Source organism: Cupressus sempervirens, chromosome 9 (genome assembly GCF_028749045.1).
Source record: "Cupressus sempervirens isolate cs-2001-9-10 chromosome 9, ASM2874904v1, whole genome shotgun sequence".
In the NCBI taxonomy this organism is placed as follows: Eukaryota; Viridiplantae; Streptophyta; class Pinopsida; order Cupressales; family Cupressaceae; genus Cupressus; species Cupressus sempervirens.
Genome location: NC_143126.1, coordinates 479,675,444 through 479,690,662, shown reverse-complemented (window position 1 = coordinate 479,690,662; position 15,219 = coordinate 479,675,444). Strand labels below are relative to the sequence as shown.

Genomic DNA, 15,219 nt, shown 5'->3' with positions numbered 1-15,219 from the left:
TTATAAGTGCATATGTGTGATTTTTGGTTAGTGATGTTCAATCCAAAAGTATTGCATAGTTCATTTCTCAATATATTATTCTCTTTAAAATCATTCATACACATTGATTTCTCCTTGAAAGCCATTACCAACTCAAGAGTATCATTAAGTCTACAATCACAATCTTTATTCCATTACAAGTTAAGTTACAACCACCTAGGTCCTGCAAAGCCTAAAGTGTGGAGGTCAAGAACAAGAAAAGATTCAACATTCTTCATTGACCAAAATTGTGTTGAGTTTCCCAGCATTGAGTAAGTCAACCAACAATTTTTTGCACCAACATGACTTCCAAAAAAAGATAGGACATTACAATAATTTTAATTCGTGGAAAATAGATGCTATTACATAGAAAATTGATTTCTATAAAAATACATATTTATAAATCTACACTTTTATCCACTTACAAATCAAAGATCTATCAAAATTGCTTTTCAATGCTAGTTAGATCTGAATAGCTAATAACTATAGCTTACATGTAAGCTTTACATTATTCTAAATTAACCGCTACCTAATAACTATAGCTTACATGTAAGCTTTACATCATTCTAGATTAACCACATCACTAACACTATCACTATCAGTGTTGCTTTGATTTGTTCGATTGTCAAGAAGCACGGGGCTCATAATTTGCAAAGGAGATGGCTCCATCTTCCCTTCAATCATCAACACCACTTTCCCCATGCTTGGCCTCATCTCCTCATTTCTTTCAATACATAGCAATGCTACAACAATTGCTCCTATCAAGTCTTCAATATCTTCCTCCTCAGCAACACCCTTTTCCACAACATTAATTGTGTTCCCCTGACTAATTTGAGTTGTAGCCCATGGCGGAAAGTAATACATAATTGAATCTTGCATGTTGAGATCCAAAGTTCTTCTCCCAGAAATAATTTCCAAGAGCGTCATACCAAAGCTATATACATCGACCTTTGGAGTTATGGGAACACCAAAAATTCCTTCAGGAGCTAAATAGCTTTGCCAACTAGTAACAGCATCACCTTCCTCAGGTCCACTTTTCTTGGTTCCATTTTCCGTTTTGATGACAACATCAACGCTCACAAGGTAAGTTAACATCAATGGCAGCCCAAGCCTACAAAGTTTTTTGTTTTCTTTCTTTTGGGCAGGTAATAGCTTCAGGAGTTGCCATGGGTGTGTTCATTCATGGGACTATGCATCTCGCCTGTGATTTCCCCAGAATTGCTTCGTGTCCAACACCAAAGTTTATTGCAACAATAGGACATGGCTTCCATAACAAGAAACCTATGTTGGAATATTAAATGACGCGTATGTTTTCCCCTTGAGCCAAACGCTCACCTACCACCTCTGATGCCCAGAACAGACAAAAACATAAATACAATGGGTGAGATTTTTTGAAATCAAAAAAAGAGGGGGAAAATGAAATGTGACAAAAAGGAATCTTCATTCATTCATTCAGAGTTCAAGCAGATCAAGCAAATCAGAAGTTGCAAAGGAGAGCAAAGCAGAAGAAGGAAGAAGAAAAGAAGTTTGTGCCTGTAGTTGCACGTGTTTCCCCTGTTCTCTCTGTATTTTGTTCTTTGGATTTGTCCTATTGAAGCAGTGATTGCTCCAGGCACCATTGTATGCAGCCATTAGAGTTGCAGGTTTAAAGTTTATTGAAGTTTGAAGCTTTATTAGTTTAGGGTTGTTTTAGGGTTTTCTGGTTGAAGCCGAATGCTCCCAGATTTTGTAATAGTTTAAATCAAAGATTGAATAGAAGGTAAGAAGACATATTTGAATCCATTGCTCTTCTCTTGTATGTTGCATTTGAGTAATTTGTTTGAAAGCTTAAAGCTTTGGCTCTTTGGTTTTAATGGTGAAAGCATTCACATTGGAATTTCTTAAGTTATAATTTTTCAGTTGAATAGAACACTTGGCATCCTCTTTCTCAGTTGGAGCCGAGCTCATTCGGCATCTATTGTTGCTGAGCATTTCCTTTGCAGCCGAGCTTACTCGGCATCCATTGTTGCTGAGTATTATTTCTTTGAGTGCTGAGCTAACTCGACACCTGTTGTTTGTCACTCGGCACCATCAAGTGCTGAGCAATCTATCACTCGGCACCTTCATGTGCCCAACAACTTTTAAGTGTCGAGTAAAATTTTAGGTTTAGGGCTGTGAGTATTAAATTAAATTTTAATATATTTCTCACAACCTAGATATGGGGACTTGTTGTTGAGCACAGTGGGAATGACAGGAGTTATAATGGTGTTTGTGATGGTATTCTCCTTCACTCTGGCCCTTCATAGTTTCAGAAAAAATGTGGTCAAGTTGCCGTGGCCTCTGCATAATACGACTTAAGTCTCTACTCACAAGCTTTGCCAACTCAAAATCGGCCAACTTGGGCAAAAAATCAGCATCAACCAGAATGTTCTTGGGCTTTACATCGCCGTGAATGATGCAATCTCTGCATTCCTCGTGGAGATAAAACAAAGCTCGAGCAGTGCCCAAGGCGATCTTGAACCGAGCCTTCCAGTCGAGTACCTTCTTTTAACTTGTCAGAGCAACTGCTGAAGAGTATGGAATCCAGCGATCCATTGGGCATGTAATCATACACCAGTAACCCTACTTTGGATCCTTGTGCACAAAACCCTCAAAGCCTTACTAAATTCCCATGTTGTATGTTTCCAAGTGAGCTGATTTCCGCACGGAATTGCTTCTTATCTTGGCTTGAACTGGACTCCAGTTTCTTCACGGCCACAAGACTACCGTCTGGTAGAGATCCTTTGAAAACTGAGCCAAATCCTCCTCTCCCCAACTTAGATCTGAAATTCCTAGTCGCAATCTTCAACTCCTTGTACCTGCGCATTCTAAGAAAAGAGTCAGATGAATCTTCACAACGTTCAATAGATCTTGTCGCCTCCTCCACATAAAAAATGAAAAGATGGCCAAAGCAATGGCGAGCGCAGTGACAATAGCAATCACAAGAGGCATCACGATTTTGCGTTCGGATGACGATGGTGGATCAAAAGTTGCACGGCCAGAGGCAGTGGCTACTCGAATGAAGACATTTGAATTGCTGATTGATGAAGAATCACGCAAGTCAAACAAAGGTGTGGACCAGATTTGGCAAGGGCCTGAGCATAAGTAGTGCATGAGCAGTTGCTGAGGCAGGCATTCTCACAATCCTTGGTGTTGACAGCATTAATGCTCTTCCTGTCATCAATGCTACCTGCAAAATCACTGTCAGTATAACCAATCAAACCAAAATTGTTAGCTTTGGAATATAGAATTCCATATCCCATTGTTCCTGCAATATATCTCAATATCCTTTTTCCAACTTGCCAATGAGAATTTTGTGGTGATTCCATGAACCTTGAGATTAAACTGACACTATACATGATGTCTGGTCTTGTAGCTGTCATATACATTAAACTTCCAACAAGTCTTTTAAACATAGTTGGATCAACATTTGAGCCCTTTTCTTCCTTGCTAAGTTTTGTTCCTATTGCAACTGGAGTTGACACTGGATTGGAATTCATCATTTTAAATCTCTTTAAAACATCCTTTATATACTTGGATTGACAAATGAAGATACCTTTGTCACATTGAATAACTTCAATACCTAAGAAATATCTCATCAACCCCAAATCTGTCATTTCAAATTCTTTCATCATTTCTAACTTGAACATGTCTACTGATAGATTTCCAGTGAATATTAAGTCATCAAAATACAAGCATACAATCAAAATCTGACCTTCCTTATTAGTCTTAACATATAACGTGGGCTCATTGTTACTTCTATTGAATTGATTACTTATCATGTATGAATCAATCCTCTTATACCAAGCCCTAGGAGCTTGTTTCAAACCATAAAGTGCCTTGTTTAGTTTATATACTTTGTTTTCATGCCCACTAACCTCATAACTAGGTAGTTGTTTAATATTTACCTCTTCATCAAGAAATCCATTCAAAAAAGCTGATTTTACATCAATTTGATACACTTTCCAATCATTTTGTGCTGCTATTGCTAAAATAGTTCGAACTGTGTCAAGTCTAGCAACTGGAGCAAATGTTTCATTATAATCAACTCCATATTGTTGTGAAAAACCTTGAGCAACTAGTCTTGCCTTGTGCTTAACAATTTCACCTTTTTCATCAAATTTAGTTTTGTAAACCCATTTGACTCCTATACATTCTTTTCCTTTAGGTAAATCCATTAATTCCCATGTGTTATTTCTTTCAATACATTCAATTTCTTCATCCATTGCCTTGATCCATTTATCTTCTTTAATTGCTTCATCAAAATACAATGGATCACAAGAAAATAAAGCAAAATTTGAGTAAATATCTACATTCTCTTCTTCTTGATCATTTATTGCCTTGGTGTTGGCAGCATTAATTTCTATCAATTGTCGGCAACCTTATGGTTGGTTAACCGTCCACCGTCCAGCCCACACTCAGCACCGTCCACATTAAAAGCAGACAAACAGCAGCATACAGCCGCCCAAGTTCACTTCAGAATCAGTCTTCAACTACCAGTAGTTGCATATATTAATTGATATATATTAATATTATATGTCATGCAATACATGTGTTTGATATTCTAGAGAGTTCTCATACCTCTATAAATAGAGGCATTATGTAAAGATTTGAGTATCAGATGTCTATCTGATCATGGTGGATCAGTAGAGCCCATTTTGGGTTTCTCATTGTGGATCATGAGTGGATGGAATGCTGTAGCATTTTATGGATTTGTAATAGATTTCAGTTATGTTAATGAGTATGAAGTGCTGTAGCACAATTTGATGAATTTGTGTTTTGCTTATTGATTTGAATGTTTATCATTGCATTCATGTTTATCTTTGATCCACTCTATCCACCTCCTTCACTGAGCATAAGCAGTGCACGAGCAGTTGCTGAGGCAGGCATTCTCGCAATCCGTCTTTGTGGGCGCTGGGTATGAAGAACCATAATCAGAAAACGACGTTGCGTTGGAGTCGATGAATCTGTCGGATGTGCAATTCAAGGGGCTCCGGCGGACACAGCCACTGGACAACCAGTCCCGTGAATCCCAGGCTTCATTGTCTTTTGGTGTGAAACCATTTACACAGCTGCAGAATTGAAAATTGTTGGAGTTAGAGACGCCGAAAGCGCCGCAGAGGCCATACACGGCGCATTCGTCTGTGGGCAGACACCAGAACATGCTCCATTTATTTCCATCGAACATAGCAAGGCGAGTATCTCCGGACCTGGTCAAGACGAAATGCATGGGCATCTTATGTGTCGGTGTTGAACGAACGTACATACCAGAGCTGGTGATTTCAAAACTGATATTGAAAAACCTTTTGCTTGACATTTCTGGAACATGACCGAAAATTCTACCATCCCAAACTCCGCTCTCCCAATACGTAACAGAGTTATTCCATATTAGCACAAATTGTTTGGCGCCAGATGGATCCGTCTGCATGGAGAAGAGCCCAGGAGCAGGATCCAACGAGCTTTTCCAAGACATCAGTTTTAGTTGTTCCCCAAATATCGTTGCAGGCAACCAGGTGTCTGTCGGGTTGTCTAAACTCTGCCAAATCGTTTCAGAATTGTTGTCATCAGCGCTCAGCATCAAAAAATTACCGGAGTCTAGTATCACAGCACGGGATGCCCTTTTCGATATGTTGACCGACCAAATAGACGCACCCTCTGCGTCCAACAGATCCAATTCACCTTCTCTTGACAGCTTCAAAACTCCAGATTTGTTTCTCGCGGGAGTCTCTCTGTTGCCCACCCAAAAGATCATCTGCTGTGGCATATTGGAGTACCAGATTCCAATATACCAGTTATTGGTTCCATTTTGACTGAAGAATCCCAATTCAAATGTGCCATTCTGTGAAATCAATGTCTGATTTCCAGCAAGCGAGGCGCCCAAGGAAAGAGTGTCTCCGGCCTGGACTACTGTTGCGCCATAACTACTCAATTGAATAAACACAGAAACTGTAAAAGCAAGTCTTAACCGGGATTTTGCCCGCTTCTCATCCATCGCCAAATTGTGAGAGATTGATCGAACCTACCCTGGGTTTTAAAGTAAGAAGTTGGAAATATAAATGTTCTTCTAGCATAAATGTCGTCGAGGACCATGATAGGAGCACGAATGGTGGCATTACAGGTGGTCATAAAATAATTGTTGTGTTGCATTCTGACAAGGTTGAGAGTCAAAATTAACTAATCTGAAAGAAATCCGACAAGATATTGCGGGTAAGGTTCAAGTATGACTTTACGAGGCTATGAAACATTTTAAAATTATCGGGATGAATATTGCGGCATTGAATCTACAGGTTTCTTTTTATCTTTATGTCTTAAATTCAAAGCATTGTCAAAATACTGCACTTCTATAATACCAATTTCTCCAATCGGCTAGGATTGAGTATCTCAGTACAAGACACTTTCAATTATTGACACCGAAATTACAAGTAAGATTCATGTTAATTAATTCTATTCAAAGAAAGTCGTTGAATTTAATGGTTTGATTGTATTAATTTTTAAAATGAAGAGACTGCTGTCATGGAGAAGCCAATCGTTGAACGCTAACTCCAAAGAATGGAATGACAATCTAAACAATAGACTAGAAAAATTAATAAATCTGATTGCAGAAAGTGCCGATCCACTCTGAAACCATTCAGTGAATTCAGAAGGAATAAAAAACACGGGTCGAAGGAGACTTAAATCTTTTCAATGGAAGCTGGTGGATTTTCTCTCTACGCGGCTTCCCAACTAAGAAATGTAAACTCCAAACGGACCCTCAGTTAAGGATCTTGTGTTGACAGGAAGAATAAAATCTGTTGCCGATAATATTAGCTTCTACTTACAATGGCAACAGGAAGAATAAAACATCTCATTTCGCAGCAAGAGGCGAGCCTCCTTTCATTGAACTACATGAGGCAGCCAATGAATGAATCCACGGATCCAAAAAACTTGTACATAATAGACAACGTCTACGCAACACTGAATTTGACTCCTACATTGTAGTTATTAGCTACATATAAAATAAAATTAACTAGCAATTGTACTTTAGTGTGCTATAAGTACATCGTAAAAGTGTGAAATAATTTATATGCACTTTAAATTAATTAATTCTGATTAAATAATGCATGAATTTTAAAATACTTTATTTTGATTCAGTTTGTATTTATGCATAAAATTAATTTTGATGAGTCATTTCATATAATTTAATTTAGAGTTAAAATGGTCTATTGTTATTACCATAGATTTGTATAGATATTAATTTAAAATGTGTAAGCTAACATAGCTCACAATTACAAATACTTTTGAAAAAATGAGTCTTACCAACATATCAACCTAGTGAGGTCCTTAGTGATACATTGACTAAAAAGAATTCCACCAATTATTTGTTTTGGGCAAGAAGTAATGAAGCTTTGTAACATGCCTTCTACACTGTGGAGAGAGTAATGAGACAATTCATATTGTCAATTTTAATATGATAGGTATTGCTTTGACCTAAATTCAAAGTGATGAAATTATGTGGGAGAAAATTATTTGGTAGAATTCCGTAAAGATATATTGTAATTGCTTTCTACAATAACAAAATATGCAAAATTTGTCTATAAAATGTTGCCCACTTTCTCCTTGATTGTGTCAAATTATCTTCCCCACAATGTTTTTCTTTCTACGATCATAGAATATGCACAAGTTGTCTAAAAAAATGTTGTCCACTTTCTCTTTGAGTGTGCCAGAAAAAAGAGCTTTACAATTAGATATTTATTTTATCACAATATATAATGAAGGAGGGTGTTATTAGATATCTCTCCCCTTTGAGCTAGATATTTTTGAAAAATTAATATTGATAGTTGATAATAAATGTAAATTTTTAAGTATGTATGTCATCCTTATTATATTTTTGTTTTAATTATAATCTCACTATCATATCATAGTATTATAACTAATATTATTTATCATTATATTAACTTCTATAAATATTTCTATTATTATCTTACGATATCTCTATATCTATATATTTGATATGTTTAAAATAAATTAATAACAATACTATCATTAATAATTTCATTATTATAATATTAATATTAAATTCTCTCATATGGATACTATAAAATAAAACTCTAATATTACTAACATAGTATTTATATAATTGTATCCATATTATCCTATTTAATACTATTAGACATTATTTAAAAATCTAAAATAAGTATAAATATTTATTAAATATGTAGTAATTATATAATTTTTTATATAAATATAATATTTATTATCTTTATTCTAGTAAATAAATAATATATTACAAAAATAAAATGCATATTATTTATTACACCAAATTTAACATAAATTTGTATTTGGTGATACCAAATTCCCATTCAAAAAATACCGAATTCAATAGGCAAATCAAAGATACAATCATGATCAAAGGCGAAAAAATTAGAAAGATTGCTTTGCATCCTTTCAATCAGTAGTCTCTATACATTCTCACTAATCTCTATAGTGGCTAAACAATTTGAGCAATTGTGTCAATTTTTGTGTGGTTTTCTCAAAGCAACCCAACGGAATGATCACCAAAATCTTCTAAAAAGCTCCCGACTAAAGCGCATCCAACATAGCCAAGCCATTTGATGAATGTTGTCAAAGTGTCCAAAGAATAGTAATTGAAAAATTAGTTGCCAAGTTTGAAACTCTAAGACTCTTCTTCACACCAAGAGGAATAGTTAGAGCATGTTCATATGCAGCAGCTTGGCCTTTGGAGCAAGAACAAAAGAGATCCTTTGCCGCCAATCCTCTTTTGCATATATTTTTCTTTTCTTTTGCCAGGATTTCTAACACAAGAGGAATTGCTCCACCTTTTACGAGCTTTACAGGAACTATAATGTCCCTTGAGAGGTAGTATATGGTGGCCAGAGCTACTTTGGTCTCACATTTCTTCACCATCTCTACCAAATCTTTCTCTTCCAAAACATCTACTGATTTTGAAAGTGTTCTTTGAATGTGTTATTGGAATCAATCATCTAAAGCCATTTCTCAAATTTGGGGAAAAAATGGGGTTGTGGATTGCAATGTGAGGGCAAAAAGAGGGGAAATCAAAATTGGAAATTTGAATGAGAGTAGAAATAGGAGAAATCAAGATTGAAGTTTTGAATGAGAGCCAAAGTAGAAGAAATTGAGAGTGGAGTTTCATATGGATTTTTCTAAGCACAATCATACATCTTTCCTCCTATCACATTTGAGTTGAGCACAAAATTCTATGCTAGATCACACATTACAATTTCATGCTTCAAGCCTCAAAAATATTGATTTGTTAGATTATTTGTAGACCCACCCAATAAAGAATACCTACAAACCCAGCTAGGTATAACCTTCCCCTCCCCACTTCCAACTCTCACCCCAATCTCTATCCTAATCAAGGCACAACCAGTGCCCCAGAAATGGCTGTAATTTTTTAGCTTTTTTCCTAACCAACATTCATTTGACAGATAATAAAAAGAGAGCTCACAAGACATTATTTGTTGTATAGTATGTATGTCAAATCACTGGTGGAACACTTCAATGGAAGCTGCTATGATGTGGACATCTCTCACCCTGATCCAAGATGTGAATAAATTTTTACATTTTCTATTTATGATGGTTGAATGACTAAGATATCTTCAATGGCCATCTAGCCTTATTCTGAATTTCCAACCATCGATTTTCAAAATCATCTCCTTCACTTCATATTGGGAATGCCTATGATGTAATTAATTAAATATTAAAATATAATGAATATAATATTTTTAATTAACAATTCAAAAGAATGGGTTTGTTTGGGTTTTTCATAGATAGAATCTCATTTTAAAGTCTATTGTTGTAAAATAACATAAAAGTAGTAGAAATAAGAAGATTTAATTACGTGGCAATTAAATATGGTCTAAACACATTTAAGGAGTTGAGTATCCATGTCCAATCAAACTCCAAATCAAGATGCCACCAAGTCTTACAAAAAATAGGCCACCAAAAATTGACCACAAGATACAAGACCATTACCTTCAATAAAGGCACTGAGAAAATAAAACTCATGCTAGCAAAAAATCCTCAATTACTTCAAAAGAGGCATCTCAAAAGAAAGCAAACTAGATGCCAGTACAAGGGCATGTGCAAATGAGTAATCATTCCCTCTTTGGTTTCTTTGAAAATACAAATCAAAATCCATAGAGATATCAACCCATGGTTCCTTTGGCATTGGTAAGGGCATATACAAACAAGTATTTTGACCTCATCCCTTAGCTGTTTGACACAACCTGCAGTAAACAACATAAATGTTCACATATCTCCTCATATTAGGCCAAAGGAGCTTCTCATTTACTAGTCCTGATGCCTTCTTTTTCCAAAATGTCCACCCAAACTATTTGAGTCCATTTACCATGTTAATTTTTATCTTCGTGATTCAAGGGGGATGTAAAGTTTAGAACCATTAAATAAGAAACCATCTAACAATATGTAGCCTTCAAATGAATGCCTTTTGGTGTAGTTTTGACTATTTAGAGCTGCCCAAATGATGCCAAAAAATCTTGGTCATTGAAATATTCTCTTTTTATCTCTTCAAAGAAAACCAATACATGAATCATTACAACTAAAAAGTAACATTTTCTAGTCAAAGAATCAAGCACTACAATTCTCCTATCACTATGTTGCACATAAAATATGCAAGCTTGTAAAAAGGAAGTCCATTTAGAATGCTTATGGGATAATTTACCTTGTGAATTGATATACTTCAAAGCTTGATTGTCAATCATCAAAATGAAATCCCCATGCCAAAGGTATTGCCTCCAATATTTTAAAGATTATATACTACTGTACACAGGGAAACACATATTCATGAGACCTTTGTGTGGAATGCAATCAGAATAATATTGAACAAAGGTAGACCCAAGAAACAACTACTAAATAATGTATCTCTGAACATCTCATGTTTCCCTAACTACAACTACTAAAATTACTCTTAGACCAGCATCTTAGTGACAGTTCTAGAACGAGATTATGATATTTATGTAGATCTATGCAAGACTATATGAGATCTATATGAAGTGCAAGATATATCAAGATAAGAACATGAAAATATTAAAGGTATGTGTATGCATGAGACTAAACAATTCTAAACAATACTAGATAATTCTTAAATGGTGCTAAAATGATACTAAAAATCTCTATAACAATGATGCTAAATAAATGATTAAAATGCTAGCTCTAATATGCCTATAGAAGTATGCATAAAAATTGGGTCCGTTTGGCAGATGCATAAAAATTGGGTTCATTTGGCTCTTGATTTTCCCTTCTATTTATAAGATTTTAGAAGGAGGTTGGGGTAAAGATTTGGGATTTACCTTTTACTGGGGGTAAGGGTGAAATTGAAAATATCTCACAAAACCCCAAGAGGAAGACTCCAATAGACATGGTTTATGATGATAAATATGACTTTTAAATTCTTTTAAATTCCAAAATGTGGGGCTAGGGCTTCACTTTTGAGAGGACAAATGATTTTAGTTGATTTATTAAATGTTGGATTTCTTTTCAACTTTTTTCTTTATCTTTTTCCTTTGTATTTTATTTTTTGATTTTATGAATTGAATTTCCTCTTTGAAAGTGATTTTGATTTTTTTGAATTTGATCAAGGGTTTAGGCAATTAATTGATTAATTAATCAAACAACTTAACGTTGTTATTGATATGAAAGTCTATTATTTTCCATGTTTTATGATTTTGTCCTTAATTTCTATTTTATGATCGAAATTCATGTTGTTTAGCTCTTTGCCAATTTTAGGGTGTCTACAAATGCCCCTCATGTAGATAATATGCGAAGCATATTAGTTCAAATAATGTCTTGATTTTTTGACTTTTTGCTAATTTTTTATGATTGAGTGTTTGATCGTTGATGCTCTGTTGGTTTTGAGATGATACAATGCCTAATTATTGATGATTTGATGTTTGACTTTGATATTGTGATGTTTGAAACCTTTCATTTATAAAAGTTTTTTTGGATGCCCTAGTTAATTTGATTGATGTTGAATTTTGGCTAGGGTAGAACATTTTTCATGCCATGGTTTTGATATAGGTATATTGCCCCCTCGGAAATAAAATTGGAAAAGTTGATTTGCAAGATATGGAGAATCCAATTTTATTTCTAGAAAATGTCAATGAAATTGTTTGAAGATGAATTGGATAGTAGGTATATCATTGAATTTACTAAAACAATACCCATGTCAAGAAAATGGGTCAAAAGACATTAAATGAGATGATGTGCAAAAAATGCCATAAAATGCCCCGCGTGAGGGTTAATAGGTCAAAAGAACCTTTACCCTATTAATTTTGACATTTCCTGTTTACTCTTATCCATTTTGAGCTTCGATCTAGCAAAGATGGTGGTCCCATTATGAGAGCACAAATTTGAGAGGGATCGCAAATATGAGCGTCCAACCAGCTATAGAGCTCCAGTAAGTTGTCGAGAATTTTTGTATGAATTTGTGAATTTTTACATGATTTGAATTAGTAAATGCTTGCATCGATTATTTTAGCTCATTTAATGTTTTCTATAGCATATATAAATTGTTTTAGCACATATGCAATCTTAAATAGAGCATCTACAATGTGAAATAACACATTTACAAAAGCTCTAAGTGATTACAATAGAGGAATTGTAAAGTTTTAGTGCATATGAATAACATTATACTGCATTTATGTGTTCAAGCACATACATATGGTCTTATAGTGCATTCATTTGTCACACTAGCACATTTGAGGTTTGACGAATTCTGCATGTGTGATAGTTTGAGGCTTGTAATGTTGTATAGCATGTATATGCTATGTAGTGCATCCGTTGATTAAAATAGCACATTTTTTTTATAATAGTGCATATGATGTATCATATAGTGCTTATGTAGGGTGTAGCACATTTGCTGCATCTAATAGCTTACTTGTTTAGTATAGTAGTGCTACAGAGTTTTAGAATGCATTCATTCTCTATTGTAGCTCACTTTTTAGTAGTGAATAGAGCTTGGAAGGTCAAATGGAGTTTGAAATGGTCGATGTAGGGTTTGTCAAATATCAAAGAGGCTAGATAGGTGAAATTGAACATGATAAGTAGTTGAGCATAGCCTGATATAGAATTTAGATTTCAAATGGAGAATGAGAAAGTTGATATCAGCCCTTAAATGTGTTCATGCCATAATTGAAACAAGATATTAGTGTCCTCACAAAGTGATATGTAGGATCAATCAAGTATGTTAGATAGATAGAAAAGGTGCCCCCCTTAGGATGCAAATTAAGGAAAACCAACATGTCCATCTCAAGATATAGAGGAGGACAAATAATGTGTCGAGGATTGAATCATTATTAGGATAGTTAGAAGTTAACTTAAGTTGATGTATGATAATCACTTGTAATGAAAAATTGATGCCATTGTTTTATTATGTTATATAGGTACATGGACATAAGCTCATGGTTCAAGAATTATATCCATGGTGACTAGAGTACATTAGTGGATTGCTAGTTGTTGATTGACAAATCATTGATAGATGCAGATTCAAATATCTTCTCTAGATGCCTTAGTTCTGGGTGAACCAAGGATTATTGAAAGCTGTGGCCTAGTGGTGGCACTCAGACCACAACATCTTTCATATGCCACATGGGGAGATGATGATTACCCTAAAGGATGTGTACATGATTCTCTAGATCCTGATAGTAGAAGATCTAGCAAACTATGACAAGAGGGATGACAATACAACTTGTAGAGATCTATTCATAGATGATGAGATTGGGGATGATAGTGTGCCATGGTTCTAGATTTTGTAGTATGATTCCTTACCAACTGTGCTAGCAGGGTTCATAGGGGGATTTCTTCTTCTAGAGAGGCAAGGGTGTAATGTCTAGTTGGATGGGGTTGCATAGTTCAGGATCTAATTGATCAAACACAAAGATTTTTGTGGGGGAGTTGCATTCTAGCCCACTTGTATCATGAATTGCATTAGGTGGTGTATTCAAGGCCTACATCACTTTTGGAAAGTGTGGTGTTTTTACATAAATGGACACAGGAGCATCTTCCCATTACTTAGCCTATATGTGTGTGTGTCAATGACCAAATGACATGCCTTTCATATATTTGTCCAGCCCCATCTAGATAAGACAAAATATTGGAGACACATGTTTGATGATTTTAATGAGGTGTTGTGGAGGCCATATAGGTATATAGAGCCATGGACAAACACTAGTACATTTTCCCTTGTTTTTTGACCAAAGGCCATATTGGCCTATGATTTCTTTATTATTATTTTTCTTTTTATGCCCATGTTGGATGGAATTTTGACCAAATTAGGCTTCTTATCCCTAAGTTGGTCAAAATTTTGACCAAATTGGTTTCATAATGAAAAAAAATCATAGTCATTATTTTTTTATTTGTTGAGTTTGTTTGGCAGTGGGAGTTTGTTGTTCGATTTGTGCTTGGATTATATAGGAACTTCTTGACATAACAAGACCCTGAGATAAATTCTTGTTGCTCAAAGCTTATGAATATTTATAGGTTGGAATGATATATATGTAGCATTTTCATTTTGTAAAACTACATACATTTTGCATAGAAAAAATATATGCAAAAATATTTAGGGTTAAATCCTTTCATTAAAACTTGCCATAGATCCAAGCTTATGCATCATAACTTGTGCTCTTTATGTGTACATGGCTCTTCATCACTGTATCACTATATTGTGTATATGTTTTTGGTGGATTGTGAATGTCTATAATGTATAATATTACCATGTTTTACAATTTAGAAGGTATCTACTTGTTAATGTGATATTTAACATTAATTTTAGAATTGTTGAAGAAAATAAGAAGATTGCTAGCCTCTCCACTCTTTGGAGCATGGTGAACCTAGGTATGACATGATCAAATCCTCTCACTAAAACTTAGTGCAAATACTTTCTCGTGCTAAATATTGGCAACTTAAGAATCATGAAGGTCTAGCCTCTGGAGTCTGGACATAATGTTGATTGAAGCATGGTGTTACTGAATATATATATTCTAATGGGAGAATGATGAGAAATGAAAGGCTGCATATAAATAAATTCTAAATTCCATGATCTACTACCACTCAACGAATGACTACACTCACCAATTGGTAGGAGAGAAGTTGAATGAATGTAATAGTTTAAATACACTAAAATCTACTTACTCTTGTATAACTAAG

The 15,219-nt window shown here is 34.9% G+C and overlaps 1 protein-coding gene and 1 pseudogene across 1 annotated transcript; both read right to left on the bottom strand.

The window, feature by feature from the left end:
• Positions 1–579: 579 nt before the first annotated feature.
• On the bottom strand, positions 580–2,863 carry LOC149539414 (G-type lectin S-receptor-like serine/threonine-protein kinase SD2-2 pseudogene; annotated as a pseudogene).
• Positions 2,864–4,882: 2,019 nt separating this feature from the next.
• Positions 4,883–6,028, bottom strand: LOC149539413 (G-type lectin S-receptor-like serine/threonine-protein kinase At2g19130). The gene has a single exon (XM_089802574.1). It carries the CDS (start codon positions 6,026–6,028, stop codon positions 4,883–4,885), a length of 1,146 nt encoding a protein of 381 aa, XP_089658700.1.
• Positions 6,029–15,219: the final 9,191 nt, after the last annotated feature.

What these genes read in the sequence shown, in the direction of transcription:
- LOC149539413 (XM_089802574.1), bottom strand. Translation starts at nt 6,028, where the DNA reads ATGGATGAGAAGCGGGCAAAATCCCGGTTAAGACTTGCTTTTACAGTT.